We start from the raw sequence: 22,239 nt of genomic DNA, 5'->3' as shown, positions 1-22,239 counted from the left end.
ATTTTTGAGGCTTTCTAACCTTAGACTTGATATAAAGCAACAACAAAGAGGAGAAACCGTGAAGCGATTTTAGGGTGTAAATTAAAGTAAAAGGACAAAAAATAAGTACAAAAAAGTAGCCTTTATTGAACAAAGTATAATGGCAGATGGTGGCACAGAGGCGCACATGCTATTCCTAAAATAGCAAAGAACATGAAATGTCTAAAAGAAGATGGTGCTTACATATCCAGAGCTTAGACTTGATTTTGTATGATTTTAAGGGCTCGCTCACACAATCATATTTTCGGTCCAGGTGCGGTCTGTGAAAAACAGACAGCACAAAGAGAGCATTAGGACCAATGTTATTCAATGGGGCAATGCAGATGTGATTTTCTTTCACTGACCAAATCTGAGTAAAACAAAATCACAGAGTGCACTAGCTTCTTCCATAAGTCGGATGAGACTCGCTTATTGAAGTCTATGAATGTGTAAAAAAAAATGTTTGCCATACAGAGACACAGTGTAGAGTCCATTGTTATGGACACAATGCAATTCTTCAACACAGAAAATTGTAAATGGTCTTGTAAATCATTATTACCTGCTGCTGTAAAAAAATGGAGTGCATGTGGATTATACACAGATGACAAGTGAGAAAAAAAAAGTTTTCTGTATGATGATTTTTATTATGCTTGTGTGAACCCAGCCTAACATTGAATAGCAGGAAACGTCCCTTTCTACATATAAAATGATTGAGGCAAAATGTGTATAAATGTGAAGTTCTGTTTTAATCAAACCATTAATTATAGGAGAATTCATATTGGACAGTTTATGTTTAACTATAAATGATGACAGATTTTAAAGTAAATCGCAAGATTATTATTTTTCACTATCATCAAAGGTCAGACAATACCAAACTGAGGTAATTCATGAAGCTGATATGATAATGAAGATATTATATTGGTGCACTAGGGTGGCATATGCAGCTTTTATAATGGGTCACAATTTATTTACACGAGACGGGATATTTTATTACACTCAATCTAATTGTAAGATTTACTTAATAAATGAGTTTCTTATATAGCACCATGATATTCCGTAGCACTTTACAGACATCAGTATCCCTGATGGGGCTCACACATCTAAAATCCTTACCAGTAAGTCTTTGGAATGTGGGAAAAAACCGGAGAACCTGGATGAAACCCACACAAACACGGGGAGAACATACAAACTCCTTGCAGATGTCGTCCTTGGTGGGTTTAAACCCAGGACCCCAGCGCTGCAAGGATGCAGTGCTAACCACTGAGCCAACATGCTGCCCGAAGGTCAATCAACAGGAATTAAAGTTGGCACTGCTGATCCATATTTTGCCCAATGCGGGGTTACCATAGGTGGTGGTGATCAAAAGCTCATCTTCAGTAATGCTCAGCTATATAGCAAGAGTTTATATCAGCATACTTCATGTGAAAAGCAAAGTGGGGCACTGACCCCAAAAATATTATTCCTTTATTTTGACTGGATATATAGGGACAGTAGTACAAAAAAAACAGCAGACGGACTTTGGAAGTGTCAGGAGTGATGTGAAATGTCCGTAGGCCACGTGCTATTTGTTTGCACTCCCTTCTCTTCCTATGTACTTGAAATAAAATAATATTTTAAATTGTGAGTGCCGTAATTTGTTTTCCACTATGCGAATACAATGTTAAGTTAACCCATCATGCAGTCAAAAATAAGTAAAGATCTGATGTTTTTTTCTATTGTGTTGTCATGTAGCAGAATACATCTGTAATGAAAATGGAGTGCGGATACATTCTGAGATAGGAGAGAAACTTCCAGTGTGCCAGCCAGGTAAGTGGTGAACGCGGAATTCATTATTAATGCTCTCTAATTGTCTCCCAACAAGTTGCTTTATGTTTCCATTAAAGTATAAAATTGCTGCTTGTGATGTAAGAGACAGTTTATCAAGAAATATTTAGGTAGTAATAATCCTCTGTGTAGCATGTTCCTGCATGCTGCTCTCCTTTCATCTCCGTTGATGAACTGCACCACTATCCAAATTTTAGCATGGCAATAACATTTCTTCATGATTCGTGTTACAGATCCAATACATCAATTAATTATTAATTGTCTATTTACATTGAACATCTTACGGTACTATCTCTGACTTTTCTTTTTGCTGCACAATATTCTTTCCTTTGCCACCATTTCCATGTATCCGTGTAATGTAACCCACGTCATCGTTCCTTGTTACTGGGCAGTTATATATGGTTTCTGGAAGCTTTAGTCTTGGGCTCGAGCAGATTTGTGATGCAGACAGTGACTTTCACCCCCTTACATGTTTTTTCTTGGTGAAGAGTGATTTTGAAGTCTAAAAATTTGATACAGCTGAGTTTACAGCAAGTAAAAAGTGAAGGGCATTCGCAAGGCTTTTTCCTCACACAAACTGTTTATATAATGTAGCTAACATCCAATACATATTTCTTTTTCATCTTACAATTACATATTATTTACTGTTAGATCATAAAAATGTTTCATTGGAAATCTTTTCAAAAATTCTCTTATGTGTAGATTTTGCAAATTTGTGACTGCAGAAAATGATAGCAATACTACAGAGAACTTTTGCCGTTATTCCTGAAATTAGTGGCAAAAACCATGATTGCCACATGTTACGGCTGTGCACAATAACAAGCTGCGGAAAAACCCTGCTGCTAATTCAAAGAAAGCTCCATGTGATTTATCGCATCAGCTATGCAAACTGAAGCAAAGGGGCTCCGTGAATATGGGGTCCTCTTGGTGACTAACAACAAACAAGAAAAAAAAAGTCCTGCATGGTTTTCTTCCATTCTAAAATACAGACCCCAAAAAACCCAATGATAATCAAAGAGATCTCTCTTCTCCAGACCGGTGAAAGGATCACTTATTTTATTCTGTATGTCTGTTCCTAAGATGGAACAAACAAACAAAATATCCAAAAGGACATGTGAGCAGAGTCTTACTGGCACATAATCACTGGCAAATGGGTGTATAAAGGCTGGCAGAGCACAAAAAGAGTTGCCATTGAAGAACCAAGAAAGGTGAGTATACTATATAACATCAGCTAATGGACTGTGCGGCTGATCTACAGGTAATCTGCGGCAAAATTAGCAACAGTTAAGATTTGTTGTGGATTTTTACATCCACGTTGAAAGCAATGGGGAAAATTTGCATCGAATCTGCAACCAATTGCTAATAGAAATGCTCCAGAATTAAAAACACGCAATATAGATCAATTTCTTTGTGAAAAAATTTCATAGTGAAAATGAGAAAGTAACTGTCTAAAGTGCATACATCTGAAGAGTAAAAGAATTACAGTATTACGTTGTGTTGGACACAGAAAAATGTAATAATTCAGTATAAAATATATACTTTTCCAAATACATCAGACTAAATTTTTCTTTTAGATTTAATTCATTATTGTCGATGCCAATATTCCTGGTGTTTATTATAAAACCATAGGTAATGGACAAAAATATATCATCTTCTGACATCTGACATTTCAGTATATGGTTCCTGGAGACCTCCAAACATGCTTCTGCCCTAGACAACTAAGAAAGCAGAATTTCCAGTAATTCCCGTTACCACAGAGATTTCTGTTTATAGGTGATCTTAAGGCCAAGAATTTTGGAAAATAGCTGTGGTTGTGATGTAGGCTCTAGCATTTATGGCTTGGTTATAGCTTGTTCTTTATTTTATTTTCACGCTCAACCAGCTCTGGAATATTTCATCTTTCATTTTCTTATCACAATTTTCTACATTTTAACCACTCTTGCAAAAAAGGAACCTAATATGCACAATGCATGCATGAATGAAGATTTGTTTCACTACATTTCAAGTTTCGGTTCACGCATGGATACTGAAGAACATCTTTTGTAAACTTTTTGTTGCCTTTTTCCTGATAATGTGATTCATGTCACTAAAAATCAGAGCCATGCTGGAATGGACTAACATCACCACTGTCAGGTATTCAAGGTTTCAAATGTACAATGATGTATAAAAGTATGGATACATCATTGATGGTGGATTATGCCTGGATAAATAAAATACTGTAATACCAGATGTTAGTATATACCCTTCATATGGAAATATATTAATAATGTAGAACTATAATTTTCTTTTTTGAATATGTTCTACCTTTCTTGTCTAGCAGATCATTGGAGGTCCTCAGACCCCCCAGATCACTCACAAATCTTCTGAAACTTGCTGCTTGGCAGGCAGATGGTGCAAGAGCACATGCAAAGCGTTGTCTATGGCCCCGTAGGCTTTCTGTTGGATCAACACCTTGTCCATGTGCAGCTCACCACTTCTGTCTGCTGAGCAGAGCGCTTCATAGCAGTTTTTTTGGTGATTACAGTCACGAGGATTTTACTGCATTTATCGTGAAGTTTAAATCACATGTTGCTAAAATAGGAGCAAAGCTCCTGTACAGCCACTGTACTGAAAGCACGGCACCCTGGAGAAAATTAACTTTATTTCTCCTGCGAGCCGCCGGCTTTCAATGATACAGGAATGTCACGTGGCTTCAGTCACCATACATAGCAATGAAAGCAGTGGCTGTAAGCATGGCCTGGCATTTCGACTGACAGAAGGCTCTCCACTGATGCACTGCTTACAGCTGTCGCACACAGTATAGTGAGATGAGCTGCCATACCTGCATGTCTGAAAGCCAGCAGCTCCAGAGAGAAATAATGTTGATTTTCTCCCTGATGCTGCACTTTCAGTAGGGTGGCCAAGCACTTTCTTAACTTGACTAACCTGCATAGTAGCCTCATATCGGCAGGCTAATAGCATTATGCTACCTGATAGGTTCCTTTTAAGGGGTTACAAGATCTGGTTACAAGTTGGAAGGCAGTCATCAATTATCAACAGAGTGTTAATTTTCTTTCTAGAACAAAGATAGATAGAGATAGATAGATAGATAATAGTTTAAAAAATAGCAGAGTAGGTGCACCTGGCATAATCCACTTAACATTTTATTATTCTTGACTGTAATTTTTTTGCCTACTGTGTTGACTGTGCTTCCTCTTTTCATTTTTGTTTTGGCAGTTTGTGGAAGGCCTAAACAACCGCTCCCGGGAATAGTGAAACGCATCATTGGTGGGCGTAATGCAGAACCTGGATTTTTTCCTTGGCAGGTTCTAATTGTGGTTGAAGATATGTCCCGTGTTCCTGAAAACAAGTGGTTTGGCAGTGGAGCATTATTGTCTGATTATTGGGTGTTAACTGCAGCTCATGTGTTAAAATCTCAGCGACGCGATAACACTGTAATTCCTGTTTCAAAGGAACATGTCACTATCTATTTGGGGTTGCATGATGTGAAAAATAAAGATGATGCTATTACTAGAACTATAGAGAAGATTATACTACATGAATCTTTTGACCCACAGATTTACAACCATGACATTGCATTGGTGAAACTGAAAGAAAAGGTTGTAATGAGCCAATCCATAATGCCAATATGTCTGCCAGAGCTGGATCATGAGTTGGAAGGTCCTCAGCCCAATACACTTGGTCTTGTAGCTGGATGGGGTATCTCCAACCCTAATAATACTATAGATGAAGTCATTAGCTCAGGCATGAGAACATCTTCTGATGTGCTCCAGTATGTAAAACTTCCAGTAGTACTTCATGCTGAGTGTAAGGAAAGCTATGAGTCTCGCTCTGGGAATTACAGTGTAACAGAAAACATGTTTTGTGCAGGTTATTATGAAGGTGGGAAGGATACCTGCCTGGGAGATAGTGGGGGTGCCTTTATAATTCAAGACCCTGAGTCAAAAAGGTGGGTGGCACAAGGCCTAGTATCATGGGGAGGGCCTGAAGAATGTGGAAGCAAACAAGTATATGGTGTGTATACCAAAGTGTCTAATTATGTGAATTGGTTAGATAATGAGCTCAATGCATAAATAACATGCTATAAAGAACTTAATGTTTAGTGATATATGTTCATATTTCCATGCTACATACATCACCTTTAGTCAACCTTCTAACTACTTTATGTTGGGGTATTTACAGTAAAGTGCTAACTGGCAACCAATTATTTAGGCTTTGTGTACAGTCCTTCAAGTACTTTTCAGTTGGTGTTTTAAACATTAACAATTAAAAGTGTTTTCTAGAATTTAAAAAACAAAAAATATTTACTCACTTGTCAAAACTCCACCGTTTCACAGTGACAATCCCAGTCCTGCACCAGTGGTAGCAATTACATGTAAAGTGAACATAAGCGCAAGATGGCCAACGACTATTCACGTTATTGATTTCACTACAGTGACTAGTGATTGGTTGCTAATATTATATGCTAAGACAATACATTATTATTAGAGATGATTTAACCTTTTGAAATTCAAACTTGCCAGAATTGAATTTGCCCTGAAAATATGTGTATAACACTATAAGGTCTCCTTGGCCTGTATTCAACCTTTTTCAACCCTTTTAATGCAAATACAGCCTTAGTAAAATTAAAGTAACCTCATTGCAGAAAGGAACTATAACCCAGTAATAACCAACAGTCCATTTCTTGTTTTTAATCTTAAAAAAAAAAAATGGTTCAAAAAAGATCCCTTTCAGTAATTTGTAATCAGGTAGACTGTTGAGTGGAGAAAACTGACTCAAACTGATGGTGTCACTGTTAGAGGTAACATCATCCTGCTGTAACTGAGATGCACCATGTATTTCATAATACCCTCCGCTCCTTTCCATTAATACGCTTGTCGGAGGCAAAGGAGATCAAATGTATCCAGGTTTTAGTAATACTACTTCCTGGATAGCTGGTGACAGTGGTGGTTGTGCTTCTGCTACTGCTAATGGCTCCCACATTCTTAGCTGAATATGTATTTGGTGAGCACCACATCAAGACCCCCACAGGCCGCCCTGGCGCACGAGCATATAATTAACTCAAACTGAAAATAAAGATTAAACAACAACCACAAGACAGATTTAATCAACCAAGGTATCATTTTAATCAGTATAACGACACCAACCTGACCCTGTCTGTAGGTTACTCAGCACAATCCTGCTGACAGGTTCCCTTTCAGCACTGTTCTTACATAAGTTGTTTCCATTGTTTTGCACTTTTATTGGAGCAGAATGACAAAATTAATGTAATAATTATATTCCTGACATGCCTGGCATAGTAAATTGTAGTGACTAGGTTGCTCTCCATCTTATTTCCATAAATTGGCTCGGCATTTTATTGGAACAAATGGTGCAGCATGCAGGGCCTCAAAGGCCTGAAAAACACTCCAAACAGTATTTTATTTATGCTGCTTTGGGTAATTATACAATGACCTTTCATATTTTTAACACCTTCTGCTTTTCTTCTTGACATCAGTATCAGCTGACCATGACAATTCTGATATAGAAGATGAGAAAATAAAAAAACATATATTTTATAGACAAAAATTGTTTACATTAGCAGCAAAATTACTGAATATACTCTAGTATAAGCAGATTCGTGTATAAGCCGAGGCACCTAATTATATCACAAAAAACTGGGAAAACATATTGACTCGAGTATAAGCCTGGTATGCATCATCCCCTCAGCCCCATCCTGGTCTGCAAGGCTCCTCATCCCTATCCTGGTATGCATTGTCCCCTCAGCCCCATCCTGGTCTGCATGGCCCCCTCATCCCTATCCTGGTCTGCAAGGCTCCTCATCCCTATCCTGGTATGCATTGTCCCCTCAGCCCCATCCTGGTGTGCATGGCCCCCTCATCCCTATCCTATTATGCATGGCCTCCTTATCCCTATCCTGATATGCATGGCTCCTCATCCCTATCCTTGTATGTATGGCCCCCTCATCCCTATGATAGTCTGCATGGCTCCTCGTACTTATCCTTGTATGCATGGCCTCCATCAGAAATATATATATATATATATATATATATATATATATATATATATATATATATAAATTCTACTTACCATCCTTGAGCTCCTTTGCAGCGTCTTGTTCCAGTGCCATCATCTGCAGTGGTGGGGCAATCATGTGTGCCCGCTACTTAAGGGAATGAATATTCACTACCCTCCACGCCCATGGGCGTGGAGGGCAGTGAATATTCATCCCCTTAAGTAGCAGGCACAGGTGTTTGCCCGGACTCTGCAGGAAGCCAGCAGCTGCGAATACTGTGCCCACTATTAAAGAGAAATGAATATTCACTGCTAGCGCAATGAATATTCATTTCTCTGTAGCAGCGGGCACAGGATTTAGCCACAGCAGCCAGCTCCTGCCTCTTGTGACCCACTGCTGCCGCTTCCCCTCTGTCTTCTGGGACCCTCACTCAAGTGTAAGCCAAGGGGGGCTTTTTCAGCACAAAAAAATGTGCAGAAAACCTCGGCTTATACTCAAGTGCAGTTGAAACCAGAAGTTTACATACATGATATAAAAAGACACATATGCATGTTTTTCTCAATATCTGACATGAAATTAGAATACACCTTTCCTGTTTTAGGTTAATGAAAATTGCCATAATTATTAATATTTGCCTAATGCCAGAATAATGCGAGACAGAGAATGTTTTAAGGCATTTTTATTACTTACTGCAAAGTCAAAAGTTTACATACACAAAGATTACTATGCCTTTAAACAATTCTAGATTGCCCATATCATGATGTGATGTGTTTGGAAGCTTCTGAAAGGTTTCTTGGCAATATCTGAGTTAGTTACAAACACACATGTAGATATATTTTAATGAACACCTGAATACACTGCTTCTTTGCGTAGCATCATGGGAAAGTCTAAAGAAATCAGCCGCCAAGATATAAGGAAGAGAATTGTGGACTTGCACAATTCTTGCTCATCCTTGGGTACAATTTCAAGAAACCTGAAGGTGCCTCGTTCATCTGTGCAAACAATTATACGCAAGTACAAACAATATGGGAATGTTCAGCCATCATACCACTCATGAAGGAGATGGATTCTGTGTCCCAGAGATGAATGTGCTTTGGTCCGACATGGGCATATCAACCCAAGGACAAAAGCAAAAGACCTTGTGAAGATGATTGTGTAAGCTGGTAAGAATGTGTCAATATCCACAGTGAAACGAGTAATGTTTCAACATGGGATGAAAGGCCACTCTGCCTGAAAGAAGCCATTACGCTAAAAGAAGCATAAAAAGGACAGATTAATGTTTGCAAATGCACACATAAACAAAGACCTGAATTTTTTGAGACATGTCCTGTGGTGTGATAAAACTAAAATTAAGCTTTTTGGGCATAATGACCATCATTACATTTGGAGGAAAAAGGGAGAATATTGGAAGTCTAAGGGTGCATGTCCACGGTCCATAATGACAGCGCTTTGGACGGGGTGGTAAACCCGCTCCGTCCAAAGCATCGCTCCTTCTGTACGCGCAGTGATTCCGGATGCGGTCTTTGCACACATCCGGAATCTCCGCACCCCATACATAGTGCCCTGTGATTTACCTTGCAGAGAAGGAGCGTCGCCGCAAGGTAAACAGACATGCTGCTTTCTAAAAAGACGCGCCTCATGTCCGTAAATGCAGGGTCGCCGGATGCGTGTTCGCACGCATAGTGGAAACAGGATTTCATAAAATCCCCTCCACTATGCTGTAACATCTGGATGCTGCAGATTGCACGCTGCGGCTGGCTTTTTTAAAAATTGGTTATTAAAATGTTCAAATACAATTGAAATTTTACTTAAACTGGATGGACGTGCTGGAAACTCCCTTCCTTCTTCCTCACTTTGGCTTAAATCACCAGCAGGTATGGCACCCACCAGCTATATTCAATTGCAACGGCTTATTATATATGTCTCAGCGTGTCAAGCTCCAACTTTTCCCTCTCCCCCCTCTCTCCCACAGACGCTGAGGCTGTATGCAGCGTTCAATCCGCAGCTAATCCGGATGTAATCCGGCATGTGGAAACATACCCTAAGAACACTATCCCATCTGTGAAACATGTTGTTGGCAAATCAAGTTCTGGGGTTGTTTAGTTGCAGGAGGAACTGGTGCACTTCACAAAATAGATGGCATCATGAGAAAAACAAGATTATGTGGCAACACTGAAGGAACATCTCAAAACATCAGCCAGGAAGTTAAAGCTTGGGCGGAAATGGGTTTTCCAAATGGACAATGGCTCGAAGCATACAGCCAAAATAGTAACAAAATAGCTTAATGATAACAAAGTCAATGTTTTGTAGTGACCATCACAAAGCCCTGATCTCAATCCTATTGAAAATGCATAGGCAAAGCTGAAAAGGCAGGTGTGAGCAGGACGACCTACAATCCTATATCAATTACACCACTTTTGTCAGGAGGAATGGGCCCAAATTCCAACCAACTATTGTGAGAAGCTTGAGGAAGGATATCCCAAACATTTTACCCAAGTCATTCAGTTTAAGGGCAGTGGTATTAAATACTAATGAAATGTATGTAAACTTTGGACTTTGCAGTATGTAGTAAAAATACCTTCCAACATTCTCTCTCTCTCATTCTGGCATTTGGCAAATATTAATAATTATGGCTATCCAAAATGCACTAAAACGGGAAAGGATTTTTCTGATTTCATGTCAGATATTGAGAAAAACATGCATATGTGTCTTTTTATATAGTGTATGTAAACTTCTGGTTTCAACTATATATATGGTATTTTGATATCTTAGCTAGGAAAAATTAAAACTAACACATTTCAAACATGCATTAAACAGTGTTTAGGGTAAGGCAAGGGCAATTTTTTAAGCTACTTAAGATATCAAAATAAAAAAAATTGCAAGTGTTTAAACAGTAGCAGTCAAAATTATGGACACACCTGTACTTGCAATGGTTTTCCTTGCTCTTTTTGGAATGTGCACATTGTAGATTCAGACTGAAGGCAGCAAACCGACAAGGTACATATATGGAAACATGAAGCAGAGAAATACATGTAAAAAAATGAATGTGTGTTAAACCTTAGGTTCCTCAAACTATCCTCACCTTTTTATTCTGTTTTTATTTTTTTTATTTTACTCTCTTATATAGCGTAGTTATACAGCACTTTACAAATATCAGCATCACTGTCCCTATTGGGGATCACAATCTAGATGCCCTATCAGTATATCTTTGGAAAGTGGCTGGAAGGCCAATTAATAACTTATCACTAGCGTTGAGCATTCTGATACCGCAAGTATCGGGTATTGGCCGATACTTGCGGGTATCGGAATTCCGATATCGAGATCCGATACTTTTGTGGTATCGGGAATCGGTATCGGGATTAATATCAATGTGTAAAAGAAAGAATTAAAATAAAAAATAGGGATATACTCACCTCTCTGACGCAGCCTGGACTTTACCGCCGTAACCGGGAGCCGTTGTACCTAAAAATGCGTGCTTGAAGGGCCTTAGATGACGTCACGGCGCTCTGATTGGTCCGTAGCGGTCGCGTGACCGCTACGCGACCAATCACAAAGCAGTGACATCACCTAAAGTCTTTCAAGGGCTTGAAAGACCTTAGGTGACATCACTGCTTTGTGATTGGTCGCGTAGCGGTCACGTGACCGCTACGCGACCAATCAGAAGCTGCGGACGTCTTCTAAGGTATTTCAAGCGCTTGAAAGACCTTAGGTGACGTCACTGCTTTGTGATTGGTCACGTAGCGGTCACGCGACCGCTACGGACCAATCAGAGCACCGTGACGTCATCTAAGGCCCTTCAAGCGCGCATTCTTAGGTACAACGGCTCCCGGTTACGGCGGTAAAGTCCAGGCTGCGTCGGAGGGTGAGTATATCCCTACTTTTTATTTTAATTCTTTCTTTTTCACATTGATATGGATCCCAGGGCCTGAAGGAGAGTTTCCTCTCCTTCAGACCCTGGGAACCATACAGGATACCGTCCGATACTTGGTGTCGCATTGACTTGTATTGGTATCGGGTATCGGTATCGGATTAGATCCGATACTTTGCCGGTATCGGCCGATACTTTCCGATACCGATACTTTCAAGTATCGGACGGTATCGCTCAACACTACTTATCACTTATCCTTTCGCCACCTTCACATGTTCAGTATTTGGTCACTATTTTTCATCAGTATTTGTAAGCCAAACCAGGAATGGAACAATCAAAGGAAAACTATAATAGAAACACGTCCCCACCTCTGCATTTTTCACCCATTCCTTGTTTTTGCACACAAATACTGAACATGTGAACATTTCCGAAACCAAAGAACACCCACGCAAGCATGGAGGGAACATACAAACTTCTTGCAGATCCTGTCTTTGGTGGGATTTGAACCCAGGACCTGATGACAGTTTTGGCATACTTTCATGCAGCTTCACCAGGTAGTCACCTGGAATTGCTTCCAATGAACAGGTATGCCTTGTTAAGTGCTTATTTGTGGAATCATTGACCTTGAGAAAGTGGTTTAGAGCATCATATTTTGCAAAGGTAGTGTTGATACACAGATCCATACAACAGTGGTGAAATGTATTACCGAAGTGTTCTAAGCAGAATATGACAAAAAAACGCTCAACTGGGTTCAGAGAAATGACAGTGCATGGTCTGTAAAATCAGTCATTTCAGAAAAATGCCTTAAAGCTTGAAGGAATCCTCAAGTGAAGTCATTAAAACCATCAATCACTTTCATGAAACTGGCTTTCATGAGAACCGACTCAGAAAAGGAAGACCAAGAATTATGTTTGCTGCATAGGTTAAGTTTATCACACTTACCAGTCTCAGAAAATTTAAACTGAATGCACCTTAGAGAACACTCCTCAAAAAAGATGCATAGACATCAAACAGCAAACGCATCTCAACATCAACTATTCAGAGGAGACTGCAAGAAGTTGAATTGCTGCAAAGAAGCCACTACTGAGGACCACAAACAAGAAGTGATTTGTTTGGACCAAGCAAGACAAGGACTAGATATTAGTGGAAATCTGTGCTGTGGCCAGATTTAACAAGAAAATGAATCAAAACGGACCTGCATGCTATGTAACGCCGGGCTAAGAAGTGAGGGATGAGGTTCTGCATCAGTTGGAAAAGCCTCTACAACTACCTTAACCCAATTAAGATTGTTTTACGATCAGTTGGACCATGGTATGAAGATAAAATATTTAACAAGTGTTCAGCATCTCTGAGAACACCATCAACACCTGATGAAGCTTCTTGAGAGAATGCCAAAGGTATTTAAGGGTGTGTGCACATGATGTCTAAAGATATGCTGATATGACCTTATGCACTGCAATGTAAAAATGACTTGCATATATTCAGTGCTTCAGCTTTGTTTTCTGCCTCAGGTTCCCCAAGACACAGAGAGGGCAAAAGAAGTGACCTGACCATTTTTAAGGCTGCTTCCAAGGAAGTTGCTCACTATTTTTTACATAAAAGAGAAGGGAAAAAAACACAGATAGAAAAGTCACCAACAAAAAACAAAAGGACTTTGAAAAAGAAGCTTCAGGAAAGATTCTGACAGTGTTATCCTGAAGCATCTTCTGATTGAAAAATTCAGTGGGTGCAATGCAAATTCCATTGAGAACTATGAAAACCATTGCATGAACAGGCGTGCCCAAATTTATGACCAGTATTACATCTTTTATAATGATTGGTTTACAGAAATAAAAACATTGTGACTAGTGTTGAGCATTCCGATACCGCAAGTATCGGGTATCGGCCGATATTTGCTGTATTGGAATTCTGATACCGAGTTCCGATATTTTTGTGATATCGGAAATCGGAATCGGAAGTTCCCAGTGTATGGTTCCCAGGGTCTGGAGGAGAGGAGACTCTCTTTCAGGCCCTGGGATCCATATTCATGTAAAAAATAAAGAATTAAAATAAAAAATATGGATATACTCACCCCTCCGGTGGCCCCTGGACCTTAGCGATGTAACTGGCAGCCTCCGTTCCTAAGAATGCAGTGAGTTTAGGACCTGCGATGACGTTGCGGCTTGTGATTGGTCGCGTGAGCGGTCACATGAGCAGTCACGCGACCAATCACAAGCCGCGACGTCATCGAAGGTCCTTCACTCCTCATTCTTAGGTCCAGGGGCCGCCGGAGGGGTGAGTATATCCATATTTTTTATTTTAATTCTTTATTTTTTACATGAATATGGATCCCAGGGCCTGAAGGAGAGTTTCCTCTCCTTCAGACCCTGGGAACCATCCAGGATACCTTCCGATATTTGTGTCCCATTAACTTGTATTGGTATCAGGTATCGGTGAGATCCGATATTTTGCCGGTATCGGCCGATCCAATGCGATACCGATACTTTTGAATATCGGTAACACTAATTGTGACTATTCCGTATATAGTGGCTAACCTTAAAACAACCTTAAGGGTGGTTTTATATACAGTAATTATTGTATAAATGCTCTGCTTTTTTATTTTTTGCATATTTGTTACGTACAGATACTGGCTGTGAGTCAATAGGAATATATAAAACACAGTACAGTGCGTTTTTGCTGCATTTTTCATTAGCTATGTGCACTTAGCATCTTTTTCAGGCTGATTCTGCCTGGAATCAGCTTAAAAAGATAACCCATAAAATAAACCTAATGCATAGCAAAACTGATAGTGCTTTCCTGAAGCAGCTTCACCTGGGAGACAGCGCCACTACCCTAGCATCTAATAATGCCATGTGCACATTGCCTTTTAAGCCAGTGTCACACTTGCACCTGCGATGCGAGAAATTCACAACAGTCTCTTGCCTAAATACCCGCCACTGCTGCAGGTTTGGATCGGAGCGATCAGCTACATAGAAATACATGCAGCCGCACACTCCAGTCCCGAGTGCCGGAGTCAGTGCCGGGTATGGAGGCAAGAGACTCGCATGAGTTTCTCGCATTGCAATTGTAAGTGTGACACCGGCCTTAGTGTGCTTTCTGTTCTCTGTATTTTTTTCCAAGTGCAGAATTCCATATGTTTGGCAGTTTTTCAGATGTTTTCTCATAGGCTTTCTATTAGAGAAAAAAAGGCTATAGGTAAAATAGATGTGTGTATAAAAAAAACTTAAAAAAACACAGCTTATCAAAAGGGCATGAAAATCATTTACATGCCAGAAAAAATCTTGCAAAAAAATGTATCAAAAGGAAACTAAAGGGTATGTGCATATAATATCTTTTTCAGGCAGATTCCACCTGAGAAAGTATGTAAAAAATGCACCACTAAACTAAGTTCCCTCTAGTAAAATACTCATCAGCCGCTATCTTCATCTGTTATCGGCGCCACTGAAAGAAGTGATCAGACCATTCTTCTAGCGGTTTCCAATGAAGCAGTTCACTAGTTTATTTTTAAAGTTGAAAATATAAGACACCAGAGGCGCCCCTCGCAGAGACTACAGAAAAGACACCCAAAATACTTCAGGGAAAAGGTCATTGGTGTTTTCCTGAAGTGTGTTCTGCTTCAAAAACTCAGATTACTTCGACGTCTAAACGACATTGCGTGCACATACGCTTAGGCTGGTTTTACAGAAACCCTTTTTTCTTTGCCGTTTTCATTGCATTTATTTGGGCTAAATTCTGTGGTTGTCTGGTTAAGAGTTTGCAGGGACAGATTAAAATATGTAGGTACGATATAGATTGTTTTTGTTTGTGCTTTTCCTATTAAAATTTTGAGGTTAAATAGAATTTTGCTCCAAGGGCTTTATAGAACTTTAAAATTGCCAAGAAGGATAAATGCTATTTCAGAATAGCAATTATAACATTAAAAGTGGCATGAAAATGCATTAAAGTGTTGTGTTTATGCAAGGAACCAAAGCACTGTGTGAGCCCTATGGCCATTTTGCACACATATTTTGATCACTTATTTTGCATGAGTTTATGTTAGCCTAAAGCAGGAGAAAAAGATTAACTGTAAAAAATGTATAATGATGAGATGTGTGTCACTTTCATGTTTGTTTTTGGACATACTCCTGGTTTAGGTTCACAAATGCAAATGCTTTTATGCCTATTTAGGGTTTGCTCAAACAGAGCTTTTTTATGTGCATTTCTCTGGCTGAAAAATAGACAGCAAAGAAACCCTTTAAATAAAATATGTTTTGGGCATAATTTTTGCGGTGTTTTTAAGCTGTTGTTTTGTATGGTTTTTTTTCTTCAAATTATTCAATAGTCAAATTTGGAATTTTTTCAAGGAATAAATGCCCTAAGAATTGACATACTGATTATTTTTTCTACAAGGACAAACACATGTGAAAAAACAAGTTCCATGTACACTATATGCATGTTTTCCCATTAAAATGAATTTTTCAGAGTATTTGTAGCCTTTTGTCATGTGAATTTTGGAGCAACTCCACTTCAAAATCCACTTAAAAAACCTTTGTGTGAACACAACTTAGGGGAAAACCAGAAACTCAAAGAAGAGAAAGTAAGACAAAAGAATAAAAACACAAATTTCTAAAACATTTTGTCCTTTTCTTCATGACAAATTTCTTTGGCATCCTCCTCAAATACTAAAATAGGAATAAACTTTAACATGAATAAAATTAGAAAAATCAACAGAATAATTATTATTTTTTTATTCATCTACGTAATGGTTATGTAAATTAGCCTGGATTAAATTAAACAAGAGTATTTCATGATCCTTACATAGACTGCAATTCCCGGTCTGGTAATGGGGCTCCGACCCAAGCTTAAAGATTTATATGTGTCTACGAGGCTTTAAATTCAGGTAGGGAGACTTTTAGTCAATTCACATATTACAGCCCATATCCAGACCATAAAACACCCTTGTCTGAACCTGGCCAAAGACTTAAAAAATAATATCTAAATAAATAGTATAAACATAGAAAGAAAAATGATTCTATACATATAATTTAATTTCACTGTACAATATGTTGACTGAACAGCAATTTCTGATTCTACTATATTTCATATTTACAAATGTATGTTAGCTATTTTTAATAGTATCCAGCCCTTATTGGATTCTGCAATAAACCAATGTTAATAACTTCTTTCTATTTTCATTTGTGCCAAAAATATTAGGAATAGAAATAAGAAATGGAAATGTAATTGCCAGGAAATATAATCTGGAATGTGGTGCTGACTCCTGTAAATGAGATCTGACAATCATGAAATGTTTCTCCAGATTTGTAATTTTTATTCGCAAAAAGATCAAAAATACATCTGTCATTATCAAATGTTTGTCATTAAAAATAAACTCCCATTTAAGTTTTTATCTCCTTAATATATGGCAATCATATTATATAGCACTGTGTACTTACAATTGCTTATATTGCCCTTGTACCCAGCTAATTCTTCTATTTTCCTTTAGGTCTATGATATATTGTGATTAAAAACTGCCTAGTAGTATCTTTCTAAGCTCTATCTAGAAGCAAGAGGTCAATTTTCCCTGCATGAGTCATTAGTCATTGCAAACTCCCTGGCAAAGAGAAGAGTGGAACAGCTGGGTCAGGAGTTAAAGGGAGGGATGATAAATGCAGGTAGAAGAGATTTCCTGTTTCTACAGAGCGGAGAAAAGAGAATAATTTCCTGGGTAGTAAGGTAAAATGAGCAATTATAAGTACACAGTGCTGTATATATGATGACTGCAATATACAAAATTAAACATCATCAAAAAGTTAATTTATTTCAATTTTTCAATACAAAAAGTGAAACTCATATATTATATAGAATCATTACAAACAGAGTGATCTATTCCAAGTGTTTATTTCTGCTAATGGTGATGATTATGGCTTACAGCCAATGAAAACCCAAAAGTCATTATCTCAGTAATTTAGAATAATTAACAAAAAACACCTGCAAAGGCTTCCTAAGTGTTTAAAAAGGTAATTTAGTCTGTTTCAGTAGGCTCCACAATCATGGGGAAGACTGCTGACTTGACAGATGTCCAGAAGGCAGTCATTGACACACTTCACAAGGAGAGTAAACCACAAAAGATCATTGGTAAAGAAGCTGACTGTTCACAGAGTGCTGTATCCAAGCATATTAATGGAAAGTTGAGTAGAAGGAAAAAATGTGGTAGAAAAATATGCACAAGCAACTGGGATAACCACAGCCTTGAAAGGATTGTTAAGAAAAGGCCATTCAAAAATTTGGGGGAGATTCACAAGGAGGGGACTGCTGCTTGAGTCATTACTTCAAGAGACACCACACGCAGATGTATCCAGGACATGGGCTACAAGTGTCACATTCCTTGTGTCAAGCTACTCATGACCAATAGACAACGCCAGAAGCATCTTACCTGGGCCAAGGACAAAAAGAACTGGACTGTTGCTCAGTGGTCCAAGGTGTTGTTTTCAGATCAAAGTAAACTTTGTATTTCATTTGGAAATCAAGGTCCCAAAGTCTGGAGAAAAAGTGGAGCGGCACACAATCCAAGCTGCTTGAGGTCTAGTGTGAATTTTCCACAATCAGTGATGGTTTGGGGAGCCATGTCATCTGCTGATGTAGGTCCACTGTGTTTTATCAAGACTAAAGTCAGTGCAGCCGTCTACCAGGAAATTTTAGAGCACTTCATGCTTCCCTCTGCTGGCAAGCTTTTTGGAGATGGAAATTTCATTCTCCGGTAGGACTTCACACCTGTCCACACTGCCAAAAGTACCAATACCTTGTTTAAAAACAACAGTATCACTGTGCTTGATTGGCCAGCAAACTCGCCTGACTTTAACCCCATAGAAAATGTATGGGGTATTGTCAAGAGGAAGATGAGAGACACCAGACCCAACAATGAAGACGAGCTGAAGGCTGTTATCAAAGCAACTTGGGCTTCCATAACACCTCAGCAGTATGATGCAGTAATTAATGCAAAAGGAGCCCCAACCAAGTATTGAGTGCATTTACTGAACATACATTTCAGTAGGCCAACATTTCGGATATTAAAATAATTTTTCAAGCTGGTGATTTAAAATATTTTAATTTACTGAGATAATGACTTTTGGGTTTTCATTGGCTGTAAGCCATAATCATCAACATTAACAGAAATAAATACTTGAAATAGATCACTCTGTCTGAAATGACTATATAATATGAGTTTTTTTGTATTGAAGATCTGAAATAAATTATCTTTTTGATGATATTCTAATTTAGTGAGATGCACTTGTATAAGTTGACTAAAACTGATGTTTGATGATAGTGCTTCATTAAGTAATTTTGTTAGAATGTAAATACAATTAACCATACCAATTAAAAAAAAAGTGCAACTAAAACTAAATGTTTTGTTTATTACAAAAACTGGATTCCAACTGTTCTTTTTTTCACGTAGAGAAAGCAATCTGACCAACTGATTCTTTTTTTTGTTTGCTTAAGGTTTTTATAGCTGATGTAATATTTTCTATTTTTTTGTCTCTAAATGTGTTTTTTGAGTTGCAGATTTGGCTACTGTCCATGTGACTGCCATATTGTAGGCTACTGTATACTAAAGCAATACAGATATGGAAGGTAGAGGATATTACATCATATTACAATTTTGACTTAAAGATAAATGATTAAACCACAATACTTGCTGTGCTATTGTGCACATCTCAGGGTACCAAAATGTAATTATATTATTATTATTATTATTATTATTATTATTATTAGTATTATTATATCAATATTATTATGTTTATTATTCTATGTATCTTATACTCAGAAAAGTTAAGTGTGGATCAAGTTTGATAATTTACATATACGTATTTTTATTGACTGATTTGTCGACCAGCACATTAAATGTTAGACACATTGCTACTTGTTTTTGCTTTCAAATTAACTTGTCACATTGAAATTGCCATCCAATCTGCTTGTAGTGTGTAATTGAGCAGGAGACTATGAGATTTTTGATATACAGTATAGCATTATGCGGAAAAGAATATGTATAGATGTTGCATTGCTATTCCCTGAAATCCCTGAGAAGTCCTAATCTCCCAAGTTTCCTTTAATATGGGAAGAGAAATAGCACAGGTACATTTTTACATTTTACCAAATCGTACTAGCATTTGCATTCTGTTTTACGGCAATGTACCAATATTACATTTTTGTACGTTTTCATACCTATTATTATATATTATTTCTATTTATTCATTTATATTATTTGTTTGCAATAACACATGAGCAAAAAACTGTTTTGGTGCCAAAAAATGTAAATAAAGGAGGTAAAACACAATAAATTTAATGTATGTATTTTTTGTATGTTATGCATTGCAATGAAAAGCCTAGCACTTGACACTGTTATTACCTGTATTTAATGCCACTTTACATGTACATATGGTGTCAAATGATGTCAACTCACCACTAGAAAACTCCTTCACTCCTCAGCCTGTTTTCATCTTCCTGACCAGGTCAAATTTTACAGTTCTTACCAATGTCACTTTTTAAGGTTATACTGTAACTCTGGAACACTTCAATATATCCCAGTGATTCTGAGACTGTTCTCTGTGACATGTTGTACTTCACATTAGTGGTAAATTTTGGTAGATAAGATTTGTGCTTCGAAAATATCGAAAATTTGACAAAATATTTGAAAATGTAGCAATTTTCAAACTTTGAATTTTTAAGCCCTTAAATCAGAAAATTATACCGCACAAAATAGTCAATAAATAACATTTACCACATGTCTACTTTACATAAGCATCATTTTTGAAACATACTTGTTTGGTTGCAAGGATTAAAAGTTTATGAGCAATTTCTCATTTTTCCAACAAAATTTACAAAACCGATTTTTTTAGGGGCCACATACCATTTGAAGTGACTTGGAAAGGCCTATGTGACAAAAAATACCTCAAATAGCCCCTGATGTTCCTAAACAGTGGAAACCTTCCAAAAGTGACCCCATTTTGGAAACTACACCCCTCACGGAACTTATCTAGAGGTGTGGTGAGCACCTTGAACCCACAGGTGCTTCACAGAATTTTATAATGTTGAGCTGTGAAAATGAAAAATAAATTTTTCCCATAAAGTGTTGCTTCAGCCCCAAATTTTTCTTTTTAAAGGGTAAAAGGAAAGAAATGACTATACAATTGTTGTGCAATTTCTTTTGAGTACATCAATACCCATATGTGGTGGAGAACTACTGTTAGGGCACGCGGCAGGGCTAGCAAGTGAAGGAGTGCCAATTGAATTCTGGAGAGCAATTTGGGCAGGAATAAATTGCTGATGCATTGTCACATTTGAAGAGTCCCTGACATGCCCAAACAGCAGAAATCGCCACAAGTGACCCCATTTTAGAAACTACACCTCTTGAGGAATTCATCAAGAGGTGTAGGGAGCACTTTTAGCCCTCAGGTGATTCACAGAATTGTATAACAGTAGGCTGAGTCAATGGAAAATTATATTTTTTCCACAAAAATTTTGCTTTGGCCCCAAGTTTAACATTTTCAAAAAGGGATAATATGAGAAAATGGACTGTTCAATCTGGTATTCAATTTCTCCTAAGTACACTAATACCCCCATATGTGGTAAAATGTTACTTTTTTTAGGCACAGTGCAAAGCTCAGAAGGGAAGGAGCACAATATTGAAGTTCAGATTTTGCTGCAATGGTTTGAGAGTATTGTTGAGCGATACCGTCCGATACTTGAAAGTATCGGTATCGGAAAGTATCGGCCGATACCAGCAAAGTATCGGATCTAATCCGATACCGATACCCGATACCAATACAAGTCAATGGGACTCAAGTATCGGACGGTATTCCTGATGGTTCCCAGGGTCTGAAGGAGAGGAAACTCTCCTTCAGGCCCTGGGATCCATATTAATGTATAAAATAAAGAATTAAATAAAAAATATTGCTATACTCACCTCTCCGACGCAGCCTGGACCTCACCGAGGGAACCGGCAGCGTTGTTTGCTTAAAATGCGCGCGTTTCCTGCCTCCCGCGACGTCACGGCTTCTGATTGGTCGCGTGCCGCCCATGTGGCCGCGACGCGACCAATCACAGCAAGCCGTGACGTAATTTTGAGGTCCTGGAAGCTTAATTCTAGGCATTCAGGATTTTAAAATTACGTTCCGGCTTGTGATTGGTCGCGTCGCGGTCACATGGGCGACGCGACCAATCACAAGCCGTGACGTCACGGGAGGCAGGACACGCGCGCATTTTAAAATTACGTCATGGCTTGTGATGCCTATTTCTGCATTCAGGACCTGAAATTACGTCACGGCTTGCTGTGATTGGTCGCGTCGCGGCCACATGGGTGGCACGCAACCAATCACAAGCCGTGACGTAATTTTAAAATGCGCGCGTGTCCTGCCTCCCGTGACGTCACGGCTTGTGATTGGTCGCGTCGCCCATGTGACCGCGACGCGACCAATCACAAGCCGGAACGTAATTTTTAAATCCTGAATGCCTAGAATTAAGCTTCCAGGACCTCAAA

The 22,239-nt window shown here is 38.5% G+C and overlaps 1 protein-coding gene across 2 annotated transcripts in view; it reads left to right on the top strand.

The window, feature by feature from the left end:
* Positions 1–22,239, top strand: part of MASP1 (MBL associated serine protease 1) — a 258,790-nt gene that overhangs the window by 147,139 nt on the left and 89,412 nt on the right. Inside the window, exons 10-11 of one of the 2 annotated variants that reach the window (XM_077290263.1) lie at positions 1,750–1,824; positions 5,059–6,540. In XM_077290263.1, coding sequence (XP_077146378.1) covers positions 1,750–1,824; positions 5,059–5,915 — 932 coding nt within the window. In that variant the 3' untranslated portion in view covers positions 5,916–6,540. Of the gene's footprint in view, positions 1–1,749; positions 1,825–5,058; positions 6,541–22,239 lie in introns of those variants that run through there. The other variant, XM_077290264.1, reaches the window with a different exon arrangement.

The sequence above is a fragment of the Ranitomeya variabilis genome, chromosome 2, assembly GCF_051348905.1.
Source record: "Ranitomeya variabilis isolate aRanVar5 chromosome 2, aRanVar5.hap1, whole genome shotgun sequence".
In the NCBI taxonomy this organism is placed as follows: Eukaryota; Metazoa; Chordata; class Amphibia; order Anura; family Dendrobatidae; genus Ranitomeya; species Ranitomeya variabilis.
The sequence above is the reverse complement of the archived record's forward strand: the minus strand, read 5'-3'. Positions and strand labels throughout refer to the sequence as shown.